The 24082-nt window shown below is 39.6% G+C and overlaps 3 protein-coding genes across 7 annotated transcripts in view; 1 reads left to right on the top strand and 2 right to left on the bottom strand.

The window, feature by feature from the left end:
• Window positions 1-3278: 3278 nt before the first annotated feature.
• SPC25 (SPC25 component of NDC80 kinetochore complex) lies at window positions 3279-6300 on the bottom strand. The gene is made up of 6 exons (XM_048953649.1): window positions 6136-6300; window positions 5986-6051; window positions 5094-5240; window positions 4860-4964; window positions 4242-4340; window positions 3279-3542 (listed from the first exon to the last, which is right to left on the bottom strand). Exons 1-6 carry the CDS (start codon window positions 6287-6289, stop codon window positions 3409-3411), a joined length of 705 nt encoding a protein of 234 aa, XP_048809606.1. The 5' UTR covers window positions 6290-6300; the 3' UTR covers window positions 3279-3408.
• A 4624-nt stretch (window positions 6301-10924) lies between these two features.
• Window positions 10925-20932, top strand: G6PC2 (glucose-6-phosphatase catalytic subunit 2). The gene is made up of 5 exons (XM_048953644.1): window positions 10925-13562; window positions 13947-14056; window positions 14841-14952; window positions 15780-15895; window positions 16507-20932. Exons 1-5 carry the CDS (start codon window positions 13345-13347, stop codon window positions 17016-17018), a joined length of 1068 nt encoding a protein of 355 aa, XP_048809601.1. The 5' UTR covers window positions 10925-13344; the 3' UTR covers window positions 17019-20932.
• ABCB11 (ATP binding cassette subfamily B member 11) overlaps window positions 20537-24082 on the bottom strand; it is a 60363-nt gene continuing 56817 nt past the window's right edge. For all 5 annotated transcript variants that reach the window (XM_048953639.1, XM_048953638.1, XM_048953640.1 and 2 more), the window contains 3 exons: window positions 23726-23932; window positions 22718-22864; window positions 20537-22047 (listed from right to left, as the gene is read on the bottom strand). In XM_048953639.1, the coding sequence (XP_048809596.1) occupies window positions 21847-22047; window positions 22718-22864; window positions 23726-23932 (555 nt within the window). In that variant the 3' untranslated portion in view covers window positions 20537-21846. The remainder of the gene's footprint in view (window positions 22048-22717; window positions 22865-23725; window positions 23933-24082) is intronic.

The following is a 24082-nucleotide window of genomic DNA, read 5'->3' on the forward strand; positions in this document are numbered from 1 at the left end:
TGCTTAGCTAAAAAGTTGATGTATGCAGTCTGGTCTTAAATGCCTGAAATATTTTTGGTAATGGCCTTTGGTTTTAAGTAAATGGAACACACTTCTAAGTAAGTCAAAGCAATAGCAACAAATAATTGGTATTTGTTTAACAGGCCTCTTTCTCTGCTGAGACAGTTATTCCAGCTGAAGCTCTGGTGCAGAAGATACAGGATACTGAAGAACTGGGCCCATGATGCAGTACTTGGTGCAAAAGAGTTTGTTGAGCCAAGTCAGCCAACGTGCATGTTTCCTTACCAAAAAGTGAGTCAATAGCAATTAGCATTGTTCAACACACTGTGATCTGAGAAAAGGGAAATTGGATTAACACTAATTGCATCTTATTTCAATTCATCATTTCGGTGTACAGACACTTTAAAATATACATAAGGCCATATGAAAAACAGTGTGCACTTACATGATTAAACATTATAACATAGTATCCCTAAAAATGTAGCAATCTAATGCTCAACTGAAATATGACATATCAAATAGTGTTGAAACACCAATAGTTGCATTAGAAAGCAGCAGCCAGGTAAAGGGGAGAGCCACAGATCCATGCCCCACACTGAAGGAAGGGTGAGCAGAGCACAACTGTTATCCTACTACTGATTTAGCAGCAGCCAACGAGACAACAAAATAGCATAACTGAGGACTGGGGCAAGCTCACATTCACTAGGAAGATTGTAAAGAAAAGATGAGATATCGCTGTGTAGAGAAATTGCACTGTTTCAGGACAAAAACAGATCTGTGGGAAGCCAGGCTTCATCTGGAACAACTTGCTTGGAACATCTTGAGCTTATAAAGCTCAAGATTCTGAAGTGCTTTTTGTGGATAATTTTTAGATTGATTAGAGATAATAAGAAGAACAAATTCTCACTGTCTGGCAATCAAAGCTGTTTCCCAAAATATTTCAGCCATAAAATCCTGTTTCAGCAGTAAAGCCTAATATATAATTGGGTTGCAACTCTTTCTTTCAACAAGGTAAGAGAGTATTACAATAACTTATTTAGTATAGTTTATTCATAAGGATAAAACATATACTGTAATCTGCCTGTGGGACTAAATGACTTATGTATGCATAGGTTTGTTATATCAAGTTCAGCAGGAATTTAAATCACTCACAAATGAGTGCATAGTGATTTTAGAGAATTATAACAGTGGGACTAATTTAGACAATTTCAGGGTATTGAATAAATTCATAAAGTTTACTGAAGCATCAGGGAAGATAGTAAGTAATACAAACAATTGAAACATGATGGAAGCACAGCATAACTTCTGTGTCCTTCTTAATTATCATGAGTGTAGCTAATACTTATTCATTTTGTCTCAAATTCTGCTCTCAAATTTACAGTGATTCACAGTTAATATATCTTAAATCCAATACTTTTTCCTAGATTTTTTGCATTGTTATGAGATAAATTTGATGAGGCTCTGAGCATACTTGCTGATGAGTACTAGCAGTTTTCTCTGTAGTCAGTAGTAGTAGCTGGTCAGTGAATTTCAGCTTGAGCCTCAGTAGCTGAATACAGGTAGATAATTTGAAAGAGAAGACAATATTCAGGGCCGTGCAAATTATTTATTTTAAATTTAAAAAAAAAAACAACCCTTTTCTGACTTTGGCAAAAATAGAATCTCTCTGATCAAGATAGCCGTGATCCTACTAAAAGATAGAACACTCCCAGCTGGAGAGAGATGGACAACTGTGTCATAGTCTCTGAGCTGCATTTTGCTTTTAAGCTCAAGAGCTTGTCCCATAAGCTCTTTAAGACACTTCAGTCTGTGTGCTATTCAGTATTCTGGGGTCCCAATAATCACATTTATTGAGTCAATATATATTATTATTCCTAGTTGGCCCTGCTATTATTGGATAAAGATGTGTTGTGCAACTTCATAACAAACATGAAATTCCAAATTGACACATTCCAGTGTGTGAAGATTTTTAGGTGCAATTGCTAAAGGCACAAAACTTTTAAGCATTTATGACAAATATTCAACTAGCATGTAGGCTGTTTGAGATGTCACAAGTGTGACACACACTACTTTGTGTTTCATAATAACAAATATACTGCATATAATTCCTTTCTAGCCTTTACCCACCTTTGGAATGCCTAGCTTTTTTCTAGAGGAAGCAAAATCTACATCTAATTTGCCTTGGAAAATACAAACATTCATTATTCAAATTCCAAAAGGAGTTGCAAAGGTTTAAATTACACACAATAAACATTTTAAACTGTAGTGCTTGCTTTAGGGGGGTACACACAGAATATTTACAACCAGGCACATCTCTTCTAGCCAATACTGCACTGGAATTTGCATGCCTGGGAATTATTTATCATTTATTTTATGTTCTGTACAGAGCAATCTTGGCAAAGTAATTTCATTAGAAGCCATAAACAAACTACTCATGCCTGGAATGAACATGAAAAGAAGAAATGATGGCAGATGGAAGGAAAACAGCAGTAAGTCTGAGTGCTTGTCTTTGTTAGAGCCTTTTTCAGTGATTTTTTTTCACCCTGTGAAGATGACATGCTTCAGAGCGCACCTAAGCAATATGTAAGCTCCTAGTGGGAAAGTTCTATTTGAAAGCATGGCAGTAAGGTGGCTGCATAGTGCCTTTTTGCTTGCGCTCAAGAGCTCTTAAATATTTCTTACCAGTGCAACTAAGAATTGCTTGGAACAGGCAGATGCAGAAGGGTAGGGACATGCCTGAAAATGAATTCAGGCATTCTGAATTAGAGGGATGACACAGTTAGTGAGAAATCAAAAGAGATAGGAATTTGTAACATGGAGGATGAGGGATTCTATATGAGAAAGGTGGTAGGAGGAGTACCAGCAACACATGAGTAATACAGTAGTCATAGCTCCTATGAGAGAAGACAAGTAAGAATTACAGAGCTAGCCTACTGGTCTACTAACCCAACTGAAAGTATAACTTTCTGTTTCAGAAAAAGTTGTTTTTTGTTAATAGTAACAGCTAGCACAAATGTTTTTTGTTTGCTTGGGACTTTTGTTATGACTGCCCACCTCACACCCTCTGCTCATTTGGTTTCCACTTTCCTTTTGGGATGACAATCTCAGAAAGCAAACAGAAATAATACATTACTCATCTTTTGTAAACCTCTTAAATGAAAACTTATCTGTTTGCTTCATATCCGTATTTAGAAGTCTGAAAACAGTTAAGGAAGCAGTTGATTATAATGTTGTTCCAAAAATGATCTAAAATGTTCTGTTATCACAGTGGACTAAAATACTGTTTTAATTATTTTTCTTTATTTAGAAATTAGAGAATTAGAGTAAGACATGGATAAATACATATTTTCACAGCACAGGAAGGAAAAATAAAAGTGCTTTATAGCTAGAAGCAATTATAAGTTAATTTTAAGTAGACTGTTTAAAAGACAAAGCAGTGAAGGCTTTTCTGATGTTGGCAATAAATGCAGAAAAATTGTTAGTTTCTCTCACTTTCAGCTGGAACTCTGATATACAATCCAGAGGAGGAGTACACGAAGTCACTGAAACAAGAAAGATTAGAAAAATTAGATCACTTTTATTAAAAGTATATGTGCTTTTTCCAGACTTGTGAATTATATAGATTGCAGACTGTGTTGTTTTACCTTCCCTTATTATTATTTTTGAGGAATCTATTAAATTATTTTCTTTCAGTGAAGACAAAGCTTCCAATGAACACACAATTTCTATTATTTTTTTTTTTTATTTTCAGACCTCCTGCTTGGTGCTGTGCTCCTGTTTCAATTGTAGCAATTTGCATCCTGCCTCAAAGACTGAAATGCATTCCTAAACATTTTTGTTGCTCTGCAGGTGGGCATATTGAAAACTGATGTAGCCCAGCAAGTGATAACCTCTTCACTTCAACACAGTTTGGACTTAAATTAATGAAAAATGAAGTCTATTCTGTCTGTACGCAGAGGCACAGAAAGACTGCTGCATCCACCTGTCCCTGCATCTCCCTCCTGCTTTGCTTGATACAAAGTAAACAGCAACTTCACAAATGAAGGACAGTGCAGGTAAGCAGTTAAGTTTTCTTTATAAGCAAGGGTAACTTCGTTAAGAACATATTAGTGCTGCATTTTTTCACTCTTAAGTTAGAAGATAAAAGTTACAAGTAAACTGTACTTATAGTTGTTTCTCCCTTTTTTCATATATACACATCAGATTCTGTCCTCAAATGTAAGAACTTAAAATTCACATACCTTCATAATCTCCCTGTTCATTTATGGAAAGGGTAAACACATACGGCTTGTCGGGATCTTTGTGGTCAATATGTCTGAATATAAACTGTAACTGCTCATCTAAAGCAAACAAACAACTCATTAACACCACTAACTTTGGATGGAGAGCCTAAGTGATGAATCAAAACATAGTATTAAGATACAGTTAGAATACTTGCAAATTCAATAAACCTAGTCTCTTTGCAAGACAAATATATTTTAATATACCATCTTTTGATCTTTTGTCTTTTGAGAGGCTTACTTGGATTTGGCAGTTACTAAACATTGCTTCCTTGGCTGTATTTTATCTTTATAAAGATATTCAAACTGCTCTTACATAACAAAAGCAACTGTGACAGTGACACAGACACAGGCCCAGACTATGCCTGCTAATCAATCAGTGCACGTTGTCAGTGATAAGTGGTGTATACAAATGTAATGAAAGACAGGAAAATGACTCAATATAACCCACTAGAGAAGCCCAAGGAAGCATATTTCAGGCAATTCTTCAGTTGTGCCAGCTGCAACTTCTCTGCATAATCCAGTGTTAACCAGATTATATCAGAGCATTTGCAAAACAAAGAAACTAACATAACTTACTATGAATTCTGCGTATTTCCAATCCAAGCCGCTCTTCAAACAGCTCTTTAGATTTGCACAGTCGTTCCACTCTCTCCTTAGTGGCTTTGTTTTTAGATGATATTACTAGAATTTTAAAAACCGCCAAAAATATGAAAGTAAAGGTTAGCAAAACACACCAACACTGTGAACAGCAGAAAAGTCAAGTGCTAGCACTGAAAACAATTCCTCCTCTGATTAAGAAACTCTACTTACTTTCCTTTTTCTTCATCAATTCTTCTTTAAGCTTTTGTACATTGTCAGTCAACTCCTTCTTTTGCTCTTCCTCGTGGTTTAGATTAGATTTTATTTCCGTCAAATGTATTTCATTTTCTGATATCTGTTTGTTCTGCTGGAGAATCTCTGACAGGAAACAAGAAAATATGAACATTTACGGCTGGTTAAGTAGGTCTCCACTATTTAGTAATTATCTATATAGTTTGTGATTATTTATTTGAATAAAATCTAGTGAAATGCATGCTACCTCAGCCGGATAGAAAAGTCAGCATGACTGAGAGCATCAAACATCGTCATAAAGTAAAAGTTATTCAGAAAAAAAGCAACAGAGAAGCAAGCTCCTCTGATGCTTCAGTAACATAGAGAAGGTTTCTGGTGCCAGAACTGGTTACATCTTCAAAACATGAGGATGATGGATCTTCACAGATAAACTACTCAACAGAAACCCCTAAGGTAAGGAAACACTCACTGATATTACGTTGCAACTATTTTTTTCTTAGATTCTGAAATTCAGTTACAATATTTTGAACTAATACTCCTAGACCATCAACTGCATTTTATTAAGAGGCACAAGTAGCCTCACAGTATTTAACTCTACTTTCTGGTTTTAAGTGTAATCCCCTGTTCATCCTTCAGCAATGAAAACACTGTATAGAAAACTTTTAATCAGCCTTTATCTTTTCTGAATGAGCAATTAAGTTCTGCAGCAAATAGCTCCTGACTTGCAGTTTACACCCCGTGTCTGAATGCAATTGGCTTTGATTCTATCTTCACTGTGACTTTGCAAGTTACCTTTTAAAACTTGAAGTATGTCATCTAGCTGTACTCAATTTCAGAAAAGTGAGACAATAAGTAAAACACCATACTGTACCATTTCTGTACTCCTGAATTTTATCAATCATCAGGTCCCCTTCTTTCAGCTTCTTGGCCCATCTCTCTGTAGGGAAGAGACTGCAGTTACCTGATGAACTCTGACAGTAACGCGGAGAACGCGAGACGCCATGAACGCAGGCGTTCTTACCTGACAGCACCTGTATGGACTCCTTGCACGAGTCTCTCAGTGCTAAAGTCTGATTGATCTGTTCGGTGCCATAAACGCTTTTTAATTCAGTCCAAAATTCTTTCATTTCCCGCTCAACGACTGTTATTTCATCTTCTGTCTTTACAGCAGACATGATGCTTCAACGCATAAGCAAACACTGTGCCGAGACGCAAGCCAACCGTAGCAACTGTACCCAACGTTAACGGGAGAGCTCTAGGGTCCCGCGTGAGTTGCCAATAACCTTTTCCTTTACGTCGTCTCCGTCACCAACCAGTGACGGCGGTAGCTAGGTTTCCTTTGCCGCCGCAGCGGCGGCTATCCTGGCCAGAAGGCTCCGCGCGGAACAGTACCGGCAGTTCCCTCGGTACTGCTGCCGCCGCGCTCCTGCGGCTCGAGCCGGGCGCCCCCCGCGCGGAGCTGCTGGCAGCGGCCGCACCCGCAGCTTTCAAACCTCGGGCGCCTTCCCGCCTCTCTAACGGCTGCGCGCTCACCGCGCGCCGCTCCGCAACAAGCGCGCCGTCGATTGGCCCGGCGTCCTTCCTGCTGGCGGCCGGAGCCGCGGGGCGCTCTGGGAGTTTTCGTGGGGCGGGGGCGGTCCCCGTGCTCTTCGCCTACTGCTGATGAGAGCCTGTGGAGGCGGGGGCTGCCGAAGGGGCGGCTGTGGTGTTGCTGCGGGTTCGAGCCGGCGGCTCGCGGTGCCAAACCGTGTGGGGTTCGCCCTCTGCAGTGCTTACGCAGGCCCACTTGCGGGGCAGTGGCGAGCGAAGTCAGTGTCAGCAGTGGAACAGGACGGCGCCTTTATGCGCCGCCGAAGCCAGGACTCGTTCGGTATCCAGTTAGAGAGTTCCGAGAACATGCTTGGGCAGCCCGCTGGTGTTTGGTGGTACCCCAATCACTTTTTAATTCTCCAAACCCAGGTTATCCCGTAGGTGGGGAGCTACTCATCTGTTACCTAAAGAGAGACAGACCGAGGACCGGCCAGTCCTTGGTAGCAGCAGAAGCAGAGTCCTTTGTGCTGCCTGTGCTCAGTCACGTTTTGGCACCGCCAGTGCCCACTGACACCACAGCCCACTTTCCAGTGCCAGTGCTCCCTCTGGGCTCTGGCTGAGCACTGCTTGTGACCCAGGTACCAGCCTTTGTTTGTCGTGGGATTTTCTTAGCAATCAGCTTGAAGCCGTGGCTAATGACTTCCTGCCTTTTACTTAATTTAGTGCCGTTCATATGATCTCAAAATAATGTAAATATTACTGTTTTGAGGATTGCTATCTGAAGCCGTTAATTATGAAGCACTAAGCGCAATCTCAGCTGAAGGCACTGTTGGTTGTGTTATTCTTGGACAAAGTTACTGCTGGTGGATAGTATTTGTAAACCCTGTTGTGTTTCTGTCTCAGTCGACTTGGACACCTGTTCTCCAGTTTCCTAGCACCAGCAGTCCTAAAACTAACATTAGACTGGTGTTCCCTATATTCTTGAGGCTTGTATGCACTAGGGTTGGGCTGGTTATTATGAGTACCAAGCCACATATTGATTTGGGCACAACACATGGCTTTTTAAAGTAGGACCATTGCTGTTCTTCAGGGCCAGGTTGGTTGTGGCCCTTGGCAGCCTTATCTAGCGCCTCATGCTGCATTTACTGGTTGGCAACCCTGCCCATGGCAGGGGGCTGGAACTAGATGATCTTTGAGGTCTCTTCCAACCCAAGCTTTCTGTGATTCTGTTCTTTTCCCAACCCAACCTTAGACTGAACTGAGTGAAAACTGTCAGTATAACATTTAAATGTTGCCCCTGACGCAACTGCCTTTCTTCTTTGGGCTCCTAACTGTCTGAATATGCTATTTTCCTAAATCTAGTTGTTAAGCAAATACAAATTCAACTAATCTAAACAAACGCTAACCTCTAATGTCTTTTGACAGTCCGATTCCATCAAAAACTAACCCAACCTAACTCTGGACCAAACAAACAGGAATTTGTTGAACAAACTCAGGAATTTGTTCTCAGAGGTGTTATTTTCTAAATGTTTGATGTACTCAAGCCATGCAGTAATGCATGGAAGAAAGTTTTGACAGTGATTTACCCTGTTTGTATCTCTGTGAGATTTGCTGTAGGCAATGCAATTGTGATTTCCCCCTTTCTGTACTTTTTAGTTCTTTTTGGGTGTATGTGTGTGAAATGTGGTTAAACTTGTGGTGATGGCAACAGCAGGTGACAGATGCTTGCAACCAGGCTGAGGGGCATGCTTCTCCAAACAAAAAAGTCTGTAGCTTTATTGTATTGCTAGCTGCAAGTCCTTACCTGATACTGTGGTGCTGAAGACAAGGTTAGGTGAGAGTTCCAGCTCAAGGTCAAGAAGCTGCTTCAGCTTGGATGGGAACTGCTCCGGGTACATAAAATTGAGGAGCTGGTGCTCGTAAGCAGACTCAGTGTGGCAGGCCTCTAATCTCAGTGGGCTGATGTTGATAGGGTTAGTTTCAGAGGCTAGAGAATAGCAATAAATAAGGCAGAGTGATCTTATTGGAAAGGGAACAAAAAATTATAGTGGAGGTTGTTGCCCTAATGGGTCCAGACTCCATGGCTTCCTTCAGTTTATGAAACTTGAAGGCTGAGTTATACCTTTTACTCGCTCTTAAACTCTTGATTGCTTGTGGTACCAAAAACGTACTTTCTCATACTTTAAACTATAATAACATCCCTTAGCTTTGACTGTTTCAGGAACATGCCAGAAGTGTATTCTGTGTTTTGTTTGTATCATTTACATCATTACATGTACAAGCAAACAGGAATATGTACAATATTAAAGTCTGGCAGTTATTGTTGGAAATGGAGTTCCTGTAGTTTCCCCTATTTGCATAGTTTATACCAAGGAAAGAAGAATTGCAGTGGCTAGGAAAGATCAGATTAAGATCAGATCAGAACCAGGAGAAAGTAGTTTGTGCTAGCTTTTGCTAACTCTCCACTGGTTAGTCCAGCCCACAGGAGTCCAATGTTCACCAGGGCAGCATGGGTCCTTGGTCCAACAAGGAGTGCTTGAGGGCATGAAATGTGAAAGAAAAGTAAGAGCTTCTTGAAAGACTCTTCTGTTCTGACATCTGAAATTAACATGCATCTTCTCGGTGGCTCCATTTGGAGAATATCCATACCCAAGAAAATAGCTGTCCACTGTTGTATGGAGGGTTTTCTAGTTAATCCTTGTAGCTGGTCCAGTGCCAATGAAAACACCGACATGGAAATTAATGTTATTGTTCAATTAACTAAACATAATGGAGCAGAAATTTAGGCCCAGTACATAGGCTCCCATTAACAGTGATTTAGAAGATGTTTGCTTTGACGGCTTTTCTTTCCCTTGCAAACATTTGCTTTGCAACGTCTGACATTGGTTATGTAATGTTTGCTCTCATGTGTAGGTGTAAAGTAGCTGTAAACATTTTGTTCATTCTCCTGTGGTTCATCAACGTGATTTTGTTTCTGTGTTATTACCAATAATATAGAACATCTTTGATTATCTCTGCTTTTCCATATCTTGGAAAAATGAAGCAAGTTGCAATCTTTTTATGTGAGCAGAAACGATTTTAAAGGGTTTTTCATGTCAAAAGCTTTGATGTCAGAACATGTTTTGAATTATTTTTTTCCTTTCTATGCAGATCACTAGTTTTCCTTGCATTTCCACTTGCTAAAATACAGCAAATAGTTCTATTTTATGTATTATCTCAAGCGATTCAGAAGACTGGGAGCATTACACAGAACAGGAAGGAAAAGCCTATTGAGGAAGTAGCTCTTCATTGCTGGAGTTCAAAGTTGTTGTTAAATGCAGTATTTCAATAGGTGTTTCTCTGTTTTGTCTCTGCTGGTTGCAGGAACTAAGAAAGCTTTGGATATCTCAGCCCTTTGTGGGTTGCTAGATGCCACGTGCAGGTCAGCAGTGACCCACACATCAGCTGTCCATGCCTGCTGGACAAGGCAGGATCATGAGAGCTTCCAGGCACCACAACATAACATCTTTATTAATGACATCGATGAGGGAATTGAGTGCACCCTCAGCAAGTTTGCTGACGACACCAAGCTGAGTGGTGCGGTTGATACGGTGGAAGGAAGGGATGCCATTCAGAGGGACCTCGACAGGCTGGAGGGCTGGGCTCGGGTGAACCTGATGAGGTTCAACACGGCAAAGTGCAAGGTTTTGCATTTGGGCCGGAAGAACCCCAGGCACCTGTACAGGCTGGGAGGAGTGGTCCTTGAGAGCAGCTCGGCAGAGAAGGACCTGGGGGTCCTGATGGACGAGAGACTGAATATGAGCCAGCAGTGCGCTCTGGCAGCTCGAAAGGCAAATGGGATCCTGGGCTCCATCAGGAGAGGGGTGGCCAGCAGGGACAGGGAGGTGATTGTCCCTCTCTACACGGCTCTTGTGAGGCCCCATCTGGAGTACTGTGTCCAGGTGTGGAGCCCTCAGTACAAGAAAGACATAGAGATTTTGGAAAGGGTCCAGAGGAGGGCGACTAAGATGATCAGGGGGCTGGAGCACCTCCCCTATGAGGACAGGCTGAGGGAGTTGGGCTTGTTCAGCCTGGAGAAGAGAAGGCTGCGGGGTGACCTCATTGCAGCCTATCAATACCTGAAGGGAACCTACACCCAGGAGGGGAGTAAACTCTTCAAAAGGGCTGACAACAGCAGGACTAGGGGAAATGGTTTTAAGTTGAAGGAGGGAAGATTTAGGTTAGATGTTAGGGGGAAGTTCTTTACTAGGAGAGTGGTTAGGCCCTGGAACGGGCTGCCCAGGGAGGTTGTGGATGCCCCGTCCTTGGACGTGTTTAAGGCCAGGTTGGACGGGGTCCTGGGCAACCTGATCTGAATATGTATGTTTGGTGGCCCTGCTAGGCAGGGGGGTTGGAACTACATGATCCTTGGGGTCCCTTCCAACCCGGGTGATTCTGTGATTCTGTGAGAGCCAAAGGAATGCCTGAGCAGATCTGAGCGGAGGAGGCAGGGTTCTGCCTGAGCAGAAGGGTCCTGGTGTATTTTTGTATCCAAGTGGTATCCAGAAGTAGTAAAAGCATGCAAAAAGTTAATGGAAAGGTCTTGCATGTCTGGTGTCAGAGAAGCCATTCATCTGATACATTATGTAATGATGGCATTCCAGAGAAACTGGAAGGTGATCTATTTTATTGCTTGGTCTCTCCTGAGAATGCTAAACTGTATCCTGATTGGAACTTAGTGCAAAACATTGTTCTTAAGAGAACAATGTTTTTTTAGACTTACCTCATTACAGTTGCTGTTAGATTTATACTTAAAGCTAGTTACTCTATATGAACTAGACTGAAAAACAGGTGAAACCTCAGTTTCTCTGTATTTTTTATGTGCTACACCCACACCTGTACAAAAGAGTGATTGTTGCTGTTGTTGCAAGTTCTACTTACCTTTAAAGGAGAGATGCTTTAAATTTGCAGTGAAAAGGCATTTCCTCTAGTGATAACTTGTAAAAAGTTATTTTAAAAAGATGTTTCTGAACTGATCATTTCTTGGGAAGGATCTGGGAGAGGTCAGAATGTTAGTTCTCACCAGGTTACTTGCATGGCATTCCCTTCTCTGACACCCTGACGAGCTGTAAGCCATAGGGTTAAGAAGAAACAAACCCTCCCATATATTTGCAGTGATCAGGCTAGGAAATACTTGTGTTGAAATATCTTGGAATTTTGTTTTTCAAAGAGTTTTCCTTGAAATCAAGTGAATAATTTAGTCAATGTACAGAAAAGTACTCTTCTGTATAGTTCATATAATTTTCATTCTCTTTTTTAAACTTATGGGTTTCTGTGTGGCTTAGTGCAACTGGTAGCAGTAAGTGGTATAGGTTTTACATCTGGTAAAATGTTTCTAAAAGCAAACTATTAATGGCTAAGTAAAGGTGAGTCTGTGTCAGGAAGAGAGGTCTTCTAAGTCCATTTAGTGATCATGCCTTGTTTGTTGAATTTACTTAATGATTCCGTGTGACTTGCCTGACATCATCATAAAGCCCTGTTGAGCTTCATTCTCCTCGCAGCAAAACCAGGGGAGCAGTGGCTATCTGCCTCACAGCTTGTGTGGGTTAGCCTTAAAGCAGTGAAGGTGCTCAGTGAATGCACAGAATTACATGCTGCGTACAGTTTGCATATGAGATGATGCTATCATCAGATGCTTGGTATCCACGTTATCGCTGGGGAAGAGCATTTGTCATGCAGTCACCTTATAAATGAGCATGATCTTTATCTATGCTATATTTAGTAACACTAACGTTGATTGGTCTGATGTGTGCTACTGTATTATTTGTTCTGTGTATTTAAAATCGGACTGTCTGGCAGGATCTCAGTGGATCTCCTTTTGGCTGTTCATCATGGTGGACCCAAGTGCTTCTCTTGGAAGTACACTGGATTGTGAGGCAGTGGAGCATTTCTGCTGGGCTGGGGAGCAGGCCAGGGCTGCAATAGGGCAGGTTCAGCTCCCTGTGGCACAGGTGTGTGAATGGCAATACTGAAGGAGGTGGTATGGACGCTAAGCATTGTCTGCAGCACGGGGGTTAACATGGCCTCCCTCATCAAGGAAATAATTATTTTCACTGCTCTGAGAAAACTGCCTTTTAAAAAATGAATCTGGTGTCCAACAAAATCGTTAATGTATGGATGCTTTTTGCTTTTTACTTTGATTAAAAATGAGCTGTGCAACGTATTAGGTGCAGTATGGTAGCCAAATTCTACTTCAAACTGTGATGTACAGTTTTAATGACAGTTCTGCAAGGGCCAATCACTGTGTATTCTTTATACAGGCAACACTTAATGAAGTATACACATTACTAATGTCCATCCTGCAGAGAAATGAGCTGTGAAAAAATTCAAGCAAACATGTTCCAACTGTTCATACAAAGGATTGCATAAGTCACACATTGTGTTTCCACAAAACTTTCCCCACAATTTGCTGCTGATCAGCATGTACTTCAGTTACTTTCCTCCAATTAAAATTTGCAAACAGACCAGCTTTCCAGTGCTAACAGAGATTCGGAGCCACGTGTTTCAGGAATGGCTGGGCACGCCACACCGATACAATATAAAGGCAACGTTAATCACCTTCTCTCTCACTTTTTAATAGCTCCCTTCTATGGTTCTCATTTTCCCTCAGTAGAGACTTAAGATTAAAAGAACTTTATTATATTTCAAATACAGTTTAATCATGGATCTCCTTCATAGCAATGGAGTGCTTATCATTCAGCATTTACAGAGAGACTACAGGGCTTATCAGGATTTCCTTAATTTTATGTCACATGTTGGAGATCCTCGGAATATATTCTCATTTTATTTTCCTCTTTGGTTTCAGCTCAACCAGGTGGTTGGTACTAAAATGATATGGGTGGCAGTCATTGGTGATTGGTTCAACCTGATATTTAAATGGTAAGAAGTTGTATTTATTCTAAAATTTGCTATCTCTATGGTTTCTATATGGTTAGCATATGTTCCTCAAGTTTGGAAAGTGTTCTGTGGATGGTGTAGGGGTAGACTTTTCCCCATAATTTAAAATAAGGTTTCACGATGAAGATTTTTAATGGAAGTTTGAAATGAAATTTTGCTAGGACAAGAACCTATAGCACTGTTATACAACAATTTTGGCAGTATAGTCCTTTGTGTTCGCTGTAATGTTATTGATCATGCTTTGCTGAGGTGTTCTTAGATAAAAATCTTTTTATTGCATTTCTTCTTCATTTTATTTTATTTTATTTTATTTTATTCTATTTTATTTTATTCTATTTTATTTTATTCTATTTTATTTTCTGTTAGGATTTTATTTGGCCATCGTCCCTACTGGTGGGTGCATGAAACAATGATTTATCCCAATCAGTCAAGCCCATGCCTTGAACAGTTTCCTATAACATGTGAAACTGGACCAGGTAAGAAATGTTGGAGATTGCACTGAAACATTTAATACGTACGGTGGCTTTGGGGGTAAGTAGAGGATGTGACTTAAGATGATTTTGTATGGTATTAAAAATATGAAGTAGCCTATGGATACTTAATTTCTAGAGTATATGCTGCAACCCTGGGAGGAGTTCTAGTGTTCATAACAGCAAGGTAACAGTTCAAGTTCCAGCATGAATATTTGTTGAATTAGGCCACTGGCTACTCAGATTTACACAAGTGCCTTCAACTAGCTCAGGTATGCCATAACTTGATGTATATGAAAGAAATACAGCAGTTTGGCACGTTCCATGTAAGTGTGTTGCTGCAGAAAAAGATAAATATTACTTGAACTTGTTATCTCATGTTCTTTATATAGCAGTGACTCTTTGGGGAAAAATAATATTGAGTACTGTAAAAATATGACAATTTTGTAAAGACATTAGTATTCCACTAGCAAATAAATGCTCTATTTTTTAACCACAGTCCAAGTGATGGAAAAATGCTATGCTTTCTGATCAAGATACTGGCTCATGCTGGTATAGAATGGGTAAGCTGTTACCTGCTTGATTACTGGCAAATATTCTAGATTAGAAATAGATCAATCTGCTAAAAAAATTATATTGAGAAAACAAATTTGAAAAGTAGTTAATGTTCTTTCTGCCTTTGGTTTTTCCTGAATCATCAGATGCCTGAATAACTGCCAGTAGACATTTTCTGTATGCCTGTTACAGTCATCATTTCTAAGTTTAAACTTTTCCTTTTTGTTTTTATTAGGGAGCCCATCTGGACATGCCATGGGATCTTCCTGCGTCTGGTATGTAATGGTAACAGCAGCACTTAGCTACACAGTAAGGTGGAAAGAGAAATCAGCAGTTACCCTTCACAGGTCAGTATCTTTCCATTATGGTAACTCTTACTGATTTTTGTTATCATGTTATGATTTAACGAACTTATTCTAACCAAATATTCATAATAGGTTTTATCCAGTTTGTTTTTAAGAAAAAAAAACAAACACAAACAAAAGCAAAACACTGCAATGTACTTCAACTGAAGACAAAGAATATTAAGAAAAGTTATGCATTTCTATAGGTTGGTATTTAATAACTTACACACATTACATCATGATCTCCCTGAATCAGCCTCCTATTAAAGACTGCATCAGGTCTTTAGTGTCAGAAATGTTAAATTCTGACAATTTTTTACATTGGATTTTTTTTCTTCTTCTTCTTTTTAATACTGAGTAAATATACTGCTTCCATGGTAGTCATTCTTACCTTATTTGAAAGCAAACACACACTGCTAGCTCTTCAGCATGATGGAGAAGCTCTGTAACGTAAACTTTGGTGTCTGTGCTTTCCAAGTTTGGCAAGGCTGTCCCTGTATTAAACTAAATTAATGATATTTTGTGTTTGAATGTGCCTTTATGATGCTAAAAATGTTCAAAGCAATAGTTCTAATTTAACTTGCCTTTCATCACTAAAGTATGATAGTGTCAAAATCTGAAACTACTGAAGTCAATTCTTGCAGCCCTGGATGTGGCTGCAAGTTAACTAACTACTCTTGCTAGTATTTTAGTTCTTTAATCCTATGATTCTAAACTTCTCTACTTGTAAATCTCTGCTTGGTTAAAATATGAGCCTGACACAAATGCACCTGATGTAAATTATGAGATGAAATATCAGCATTTTTAAGCGTCTTTCTTCTTCCTCCTAGACTGACGCGGTCATTACTCTGGACTATTTTTTGGATTATCCAGATCAGTGTGTGCATCTCAAGAGTATTCATAGCAACACATTTCCCTCATCAAGTTATTCTTGGAGTATTTGCTGGTAATGTTGCTAATTTTTCTTTCCTTCACATATGCAAAATCCGAAAATTCTGAAATATGAGAAAAGGCAAGAGATTTTGAGTAATGCTACTCAACGTGCATTTGTCATGGTACTCTGCAGTCTCTGGAAGATAATAGTCTAATTGTGAAATTTGCAAACTGTGTAAGGCAGTATGTGTCTGCTGTCTTTGTAGTCACAACCTGTGTAAGAACTGCTGTTGAAATCTGCATTGCTGTACCAGTCTTTGAAATTTTCTTCTACAAAAGGAATGTTCAAGTTTACCTCTAGTTTTGCAAAGGTTGTCATGTGGGTGATGCAGTCTGGCCCAACCCATGTCTTCTATAGGAAAAAAAAACCAAACACCTGGTGCTTGGCATTTAACACTTCTTTTCCAAACCTAGCAGTTTTGAGAGAAAAGTCTTTCCATCTACCACAGAAGTGGTAAATTGTGTGTATGTGAATACATTTGTATCTATGTGTATTTCTATAAATGCATGTGGATACATATGTATATTCTGTCTTCAAAAGCCAACTCCTACAGGGGCACTGTAAGAAGTACTTTCTCAACATTAGTGTGTTGTTCCCTGTAACACTGACTTTCTTATCCACAGGAATTGTTGTGGCAGAAGCATTTGAGCATACTCCTGCTATTCAGACAGCAAGCTTGAGAATGTACATCAAGACAAACCTGTTTCTTTTCATCTTTGCCCTTGGTTTTTACCTAGTCCTCAAGCTTCTTGATATTGACTTGCTGTGGTCTGTCCCAAAGGCCAAGAAATGGTGTGCCAATCCAGACTGGATAAACATTGACACAACTCCCTTTGCTGGACTGGTGAGAAATTTAGGTGCATTCTTTGGCTTAGGTATTGGTATTAATTCAGAAATGTTCATCACCAGCTGCAAGGGTAAAAACAGCTGTAAGATAAGTTTCCGCTTATTGTGTATAGCTGCTTCTTTAGCTACACTACAGCTGTATAATTTTGTTAAGATACCTACTCACACTGAGTATTTGTTCTACATTCTCTCTTTTTGTAAGAGTGCAGCTATGCCTCTGACTGTAGTCGCCTTGGTTCCATACTGTGTCCACACGTTAATGAGGACAACTGATAAGAAATGTAATTAGATAAGGTTTCCAAATGGTTGCAAGTGCAAGGATATGAACTGTTCAAGAGCCCTCCACAAAGGCAGTTCTAACTCATGTTAACCAAGGGGGATGCCACTGCACCTTTGATGTGCTCCTGGTAAGTAGTCTGTATATCCCAAATCAGTGCGTTCAAGAATGGTTTTGGCAGCTCAGAAATATTAAGTAGTTGCTGACTTTATTCCTAGAAGCATTGCAATGAAGGACACTGCAGTATGGTTTTCTAACAATACTCTGAGTCATGATGAAGTTTTAAGGTATAATTGGCTAGCTTTATTCAGCTACTTGGTCACCTTTTAGTTCTGTCCATTGCCAACTAGATGGTGCTTTGGGCCTCGGTGGTATATAGTGGTACACAATATTTAATTTTTTAACATGTAGATGTGTTAAACTGCTAGCTAATGGAGTGACAGTATTACACCACCTGCAACTGTACAACTGTCCCCGAGCACTGCGAAAAAATCCAATGCAGTTATCAGGAAAATTTCTATAGGTCTGTCTTCTTGCGCTTCCCGAGCTAACAGCTTCTGCTTAAGCCAGATGCAAAAAAAAAATAAAAGAAAATTTGTTCCAATTAGACTCTGTAGAATATATTGTTGCATTACTGTGACTTTTGAAGTCTTTACTTTTAAAAATGATCATATAAATCATGAATGATAATGATTACACTTTTGATGTTGAAAATACATGAGTTTGATGTAGTAAATATTGTACTGCTGTACGTCTACACAGAGCAACAAATATAGAAAGCTGTCAATCACTAAACTAGCTCAGCATACTCCCTCAAGAATGTTGTTCATGCTTCTGTATTGCAAGTGTAAATTAGTTTAATTCTGTCATTTCAAGAGTCAAACGTCAAAATCAGTTACTGCTTCTGAAAATCATGAAAATGGGATTGAAGAGTAAGCTTGGCTTATGCACAGAAGTTACTAATATGCTAAATGTAAATTTATTACGTAGAACTGGCATTCTATAAATGGAAAGCCACATACTTTCCCTTTTTTCCCTTTTTGTTCACTATTTGTCACCTACTGTTGCGTGTTTACTTTCACTGCCCAACCTCTAAGCAATATCATCCTTACAATACTGAGTATGCATGCGGCGTAAGGCTATAAAATAGGTAATGAGGGCTGTGTGTGTGTGATCTGATAGCAGTACAGCTTAGAAGATGTTAGCATGGTATTGCTTTGAACTTCCAGTTAGTAGTGGGATGTAAATAATCTTATTTAATTAGGAAAACGAGGCAAATTTTATTTGTACCTTGGGAGTTCACATGATACAAATTTCAGGGACATTCTTTCTTAAAAGCCTTCTAAGACTACTTTGACATTTAAAAAGTTTTTAACAGTCTGAAGAGTGCTCTGCTTTACATAACTGCCATTGTTGTCTTTAATGATTCTCTGAACTCTTCTCTCACAGCATGTGGCTTGAAACCAACCTTATCTATAATTACGAGTCTTTAAAATTTAAGCAAGTATGACTAAGCTAATGGGACTGGAAACAAATAATGAAGAACTAAAAGACAGCTCTGGCAAAGATTTCTCCTACATTCAGTTTGCTCTTCAGTGCTTGGTTATTCCCTAGTAGAATGTAACATACAAAGCGATAGAAGGTTGGCCTAGCTGTCCTTCTGTCTGTCTATCCTGGCCAGCAGTAGGAGATGCTCTATACATAGCAATCTGGCTATTGCAGCAATGTTTGGGCCTATTGGCAATGTGAGCAGTTTTAAGAGAGGAATTACGAGTAGACACATTTCATGCTATGTGAGGGTCTGCACTTTGTGGTACTGACAAAGATTCTTGGAACCAGTATTAGCATTGACAACCACATGTGTAGAATGACAACTAACAGTTCTGCAGTATTCTTTTATACAGCATGTAGATGCATAAGATGAAAACAAGCTCACTTGTCTTCTCGGAGCTTCCTATTAATTCAGCCTGCAACCACAGTGCTTCAGGGAAAGGGACCAGCTTCCTGTCTGAACCATCTCTTATTTTTTTCTGAAACTACTGAAATATTACTAAAACTAAGCATGATGGGAAAACTGAATAAATGCAGTTAGTTTCATTTTACCTATAACTTCATAAGTTAAACTGTTGATATGGCAGTAGAATAGGCATTTTCTGAGCAGCTGTAGTGTGTTGGGGTACAGAGTTTTGCGCTTCTGCCTTAAAGAATCTCAACAGAGGGCTCCCAAAACTTCAGATTGGCTAGCTCTTTCTAGAGTGGTGGGATAAACAAATGTCAGATCAATCTTGAGATTTTGACAGAATTAGTAAATGAGGAGTTGGCCATTTCATTGATACAGCAAAATAAGTCTATGTGTCCCTTAGGCTTTAGTGAATTTACCACAGTTGAAAATTACACCTCAAGCCTTCTTTAATAAGGCTGTGGCAATTTAACTAGGAGCTTTCAAGTTGTTAAACATTTAAAGTATAACTTCATCAGGCTTTTGTAGCTGTTTTAAATTAACTTTCTGTATAACGAGAAAGCGCTTACCTGATTCTCTTGCTCTCAGTAATGGGGTCCCAGGAGAAAGTTAATCTTTTATTCTTGACTTAGAGATCTTCTAAATGGGATAATGCAGTGCCAAAAGTCCTTCTGCAGAAAGATCCTGAAAGATTCTTACTAACCTGTAGCTGAATTATGTGAAGTAGCAGTTGAAAAGGCAAGTGATCCTCACTCCTCCTACAAACTAGCTCTCAAGCTGGCACTGCATCCAGTTCACAATGCTTATTTTCACCAATAAGCAGCTTTTCTCTTCCTCCCTCTCCTCCTTCCTGCCTAAACATTCTTCCCTCTGCTCAGACATGTCACTCTGACTGCACCTTAGTCCCTTCACACAGGTACTGAAGGAATTTACAATCAACTGGTTTCAATTGCACACAGCTACAAAATGGCAGGAGGTGGCAACCAAGAACGGGCAGGAGCAATGCAACTTTTGTATACTGTGAGTACCTTCTGTTAGCAAGTATGTCTGTATAATACATAACTCCCAATATGTATTAGTCACCTAAAAATAGTTACCTCACTGAGAAGAGCAGCTTAATTAGCAATTGTACCACCCAGCTGGGCCCAGGCTAGCATAGCTTCATTGGCCTTCTCAACAGTTCTGTACTGCAGAGCAGATCTTTGCTACAGACATTAGCTAAATACATTCAAATATTTGCTGTCTGCTGTGGATACTGAAGGGTAAGAGATGCTAAAGCACAAGGCAGTAAGAAATGCCAGTCATTCTGTAGATAGTTTCACTCCTGAGTCCCCACACCTAATTACTGCTTTGAAACATAAAAAGGCTATGATAATTAAAACAGAAGGTTAATAATGAACTTCCTTGTTCATTTGCAGTTAGTGACCAGAACACAAATTTCTCTGGGACAAATAGCACTTTAAAGTCAATTATGTGGTTTCACAAGATTCTGATGAAGGCATTCCGTAAGTGGAATTGCATAAATCTGGAAATTATTTTTTGCTGCATGGAATTAAGACATGGATCCTACTGAAGTTTTCAACCTTCCACCTTTATTTAAGTTTTAGCAGTTGTACTATTCCATAGTTTTATAATATATAGTTTTATGGGGTGACTTGTTACAAAGTGGGGGAAATCTACACACGTGAACTGCAGATATCAGGATGTTGAGAATTACTTTTCCAGTTAATACTCTACCTTTCCAAATCAAGATTTAAATTTTAATACTGTAATTTGTCTCAGTATTCCCAACCAATACTTAGTAAACATATTCCAGGAAAACAAGTTAGTAGTACTTATTTAAAAAACTTTTACAGATACAAGTCTCTGGCAGAGGAAGATACTTCCTGATCTCTGTTGTTCTATTTCTTAGATCTGCTTCATACAAACAGCTAGTTAATTATGGCTAAAAATTCATAATTTTTTTCACTTTTACCATTTCTGTAAAAAAGTAATTTCCAAAGGCATTGCTGTGCCTTCTGAAGAAAAAAAAACACATTATCTATCATTGTCTCAATAGAAGTGATTTAAATAACTGTGCCAATCAATTACCTGTAGGATTTTACATTGATTTATCTAAAGCATTTGTTGATATTCAAAATCTATTTGGCAGCTTTGGTCAGAGCAGTGTGTAGGAGAACTGAGACTTACCAGGCTATATTCCTCATCTGAGTTATTTATTTCCTTACTGTTGTGAAGCTGCCTTCTTTGTGAGCACTGGTTTTACTGGAAGGGTACTGCTACGTCAAGCTGAGGGCTCCATGTGTTCGCTCTGTACCCAGGGGCAACCTGGCCTCTTCCAGCATCACAGCTGAAGTAGGCATGGAATGAAGTGGTGCAAAGGGTCAAGGCTTTGTACCCAAGAGGAGGGTATCTATTATAATCCTCACTAGAGCAGAACATCAGGAGGAATTTGAACCCTTCAGTAATACACTCTTGTGCTTGGGATTGTTTTTTAGTTCATACAGCTTACCTCAAGAAGTGGCAGTTTCCAGGACATCAGAATGGATTCTTCCTTGACTGCTAATTAAGGGAGGGACTGAACTATACAGTCTGACTGCAGGCGGTGCCAATTTCCCAGCTCACCAGTGAACATCTTCCTATTTTCAGGCTTTCTCTCCCTTTGCAGTTGGCTGAGAACTATTTCCTGAATGCATTAGCCTATGCTTAACCCCTTCCATGTGCCCAATCAACTGCTTAACCAGAAAGCTACATAGATTTAAGTTACTGTGTAACAGTACTGCAGAGCAATTTTTAGCACAGAGGGGTACCAACATACACATACCTACTTCAAAGTACTCGTTCAGATAAACAGTCTTTGAAATGTAGCATCGCAGCAATTCAGCTAATTGGGGCTCCAGTGGTAACGAGCTTATAGTATGCTCCTTCCATTGCCATCAGTTCATCATGAGTGCCCCTTTCAATGATGATTCCTTGTGACATCACAGCAATGATGTCGGCATTCTCGATTGTGGACAGGCGGTGGGCAATGACGATGCAGGTGCGCCCTTCTCTGGCCTTATCCAGTGCTGCTTGCACAGTCTGAGCAACAAAGAAAGCATCAGAGTGAAAATGGGCAAATCAAATTGGGGCTCAAAGCTGGAGAGATCCGATTGCTTCAGACTAATTAACTATATTGTGCAATATTTGTACTAAAAAGGGAAAGGTAAAAATACAGTAAGAATCAAACTGTAAGGAAAGTCTTTTTTTCAGCTGACACGCTCAGCTTGGATGTGCTTCTAAATTTCTACCAATTCTCTAATATCCAAGTGAGCGTGACCAAGCCAAGGAATTTATTGTCCAGCTCTCAGGCCCTGCACTGCTGTTTTTATTGGATATTCAGACCCATCATCAGACACTTCTGTGGTGGTTTAGTTTGTTTTTATGTGCAAAAGCTGTATTTATGACAGATTCCCACTGAATGCTGTGAAACCCAGGGAATTAGTATGCACAGTAGACAGAAAGTACTGCTTCTTAATGACAGTTTAAGAGTCTCTGTAGCTGGCTATTGACTTTATAACCATACTTCCTCGATCTTTCAAAAAGATCATTAAAAGTGTAAGTGCTGAATTAGCAGTGGTCATGTAATGACCATTATGCTGTGGTAATGTGATCTTTGTACAGCAGGATGTCTCCACAGATCAGAAGGTGGCATTGTACTTTGTAAGCCATTGCATTAATTTTCCCTTATTTCTTACCATTGCAAACTTACCTTTTCACTTTCTGTGTCTAAGGCAGATGTAGCTTCATCCAATAATAAAATTTTAGGATCTCGTATGATGGCCCTCGCTATAGCAATACGTTGTTTTTGCCCACGAGACAGCTGAGATCCTTGAGCACCAACATTAGTTTCATATTTCTGAAAAATATGCCAAAGGAAGATTATTATCTAGCTGTAAACAAACAAGTGCACAAGCTCAAGGAGCAGCGGAGGAGAGAGGCGGGAGTTCTGACCATTGCTGTCTCCTCCTTAAAGAATCTGGGAAGACAGATTTAGACTTTAAGAGCGATACAGATGTTCAGGGAGATATCTTTGAACCATGTTTTGTAGTATGGTAACAGGCCTGAAAAATTTGATGGCAAGATGATTGATTTGTGTGAAGCAAAAGAAATCCCTGACCTAGATTTGGGAGAAGAGGCTAAAAGAGACTGTGGGGCTCACTGGACAAGAGCTTTGTTTGCGTGCATAAATTATATACGTATCTTTCATGTTCTTATGATTTATGTCTGTATGATTTCAGCGCATTTAAATACCTCCCCCGTATGCATAAGCAGCCAGCTTCAAGTGTTTTGACTGAGGTATTGTACCCTAATTGCAGGGCAGCACTCCCACAGCTGAGAACAGGATCTGTATTTCCTGTATAATACTGTATAATGCTTAGCAATAATGCTGTATAATGCTTACAACACTGTAGAATGCTTTGACTGCTGAACAATACTTCCTCTTTTTTCTTATCAATTGCTTTGAGAATCTTCCCTTTTCTCCTAATTTAGAATCATATTATTTTTAGTCTTAGAAACGTTTGCCTACCGTGTAAGAAAACAGAACAACTCACACCCAAGCTCTTGGAAACAAAGAGTGGTCTTTTCTCCTACCATTCTAGTTGTAAAGGAAAGACATAAAATATTTACTGCAGCAATTTCAACTGGTTTTGGTGCAACCCTCTGCAACAACCAGCTGAACAGTGTGCCCCCGCAGCCAAGCCTCAGGTGTACTTACTTCAGGAAGTGACATGACAAAATCATGCAGCTGAGCCTTCTTGGCTGCTTCTATGACTTTTTCCATTGTTGTGTCCTTAGTGTTACTGCCATACTTAATGTTGTCAGCAATGCTGCAGTCGAATAGCACAGGTTCCTGAGACACTACTCCAATTTTTGATCTGAGAAACTGTACATTTACTTTCTTGGTGTCATGTCCATCTATTAACTACCAGGAAATAGGAGAAAACATAAAACGTCATTCCAAAATGACCTGCAAAGCCAGTTAGTTTACAGTATAAGTAAATGATTTGTTAATAAACTACAAGCAAGACTGACATGAGGTAATTTGAAGTATCTCTTACATTTGAGCTCTTTA

This window comes from Lagopus muta, chromosome 8 (genome assembly GCF_023343835.1).
Source record: "Lagopus muta isolate bLagMut1 chromosome 8, bLagMut1 primary, whole genome shotgun sequence".
NCBI classification, from domain to species: Eukaryota; Metazoa; Chordata; class Aves; order Galliformes; family Phasianidae; genus Lagopus; species Lagopus muta.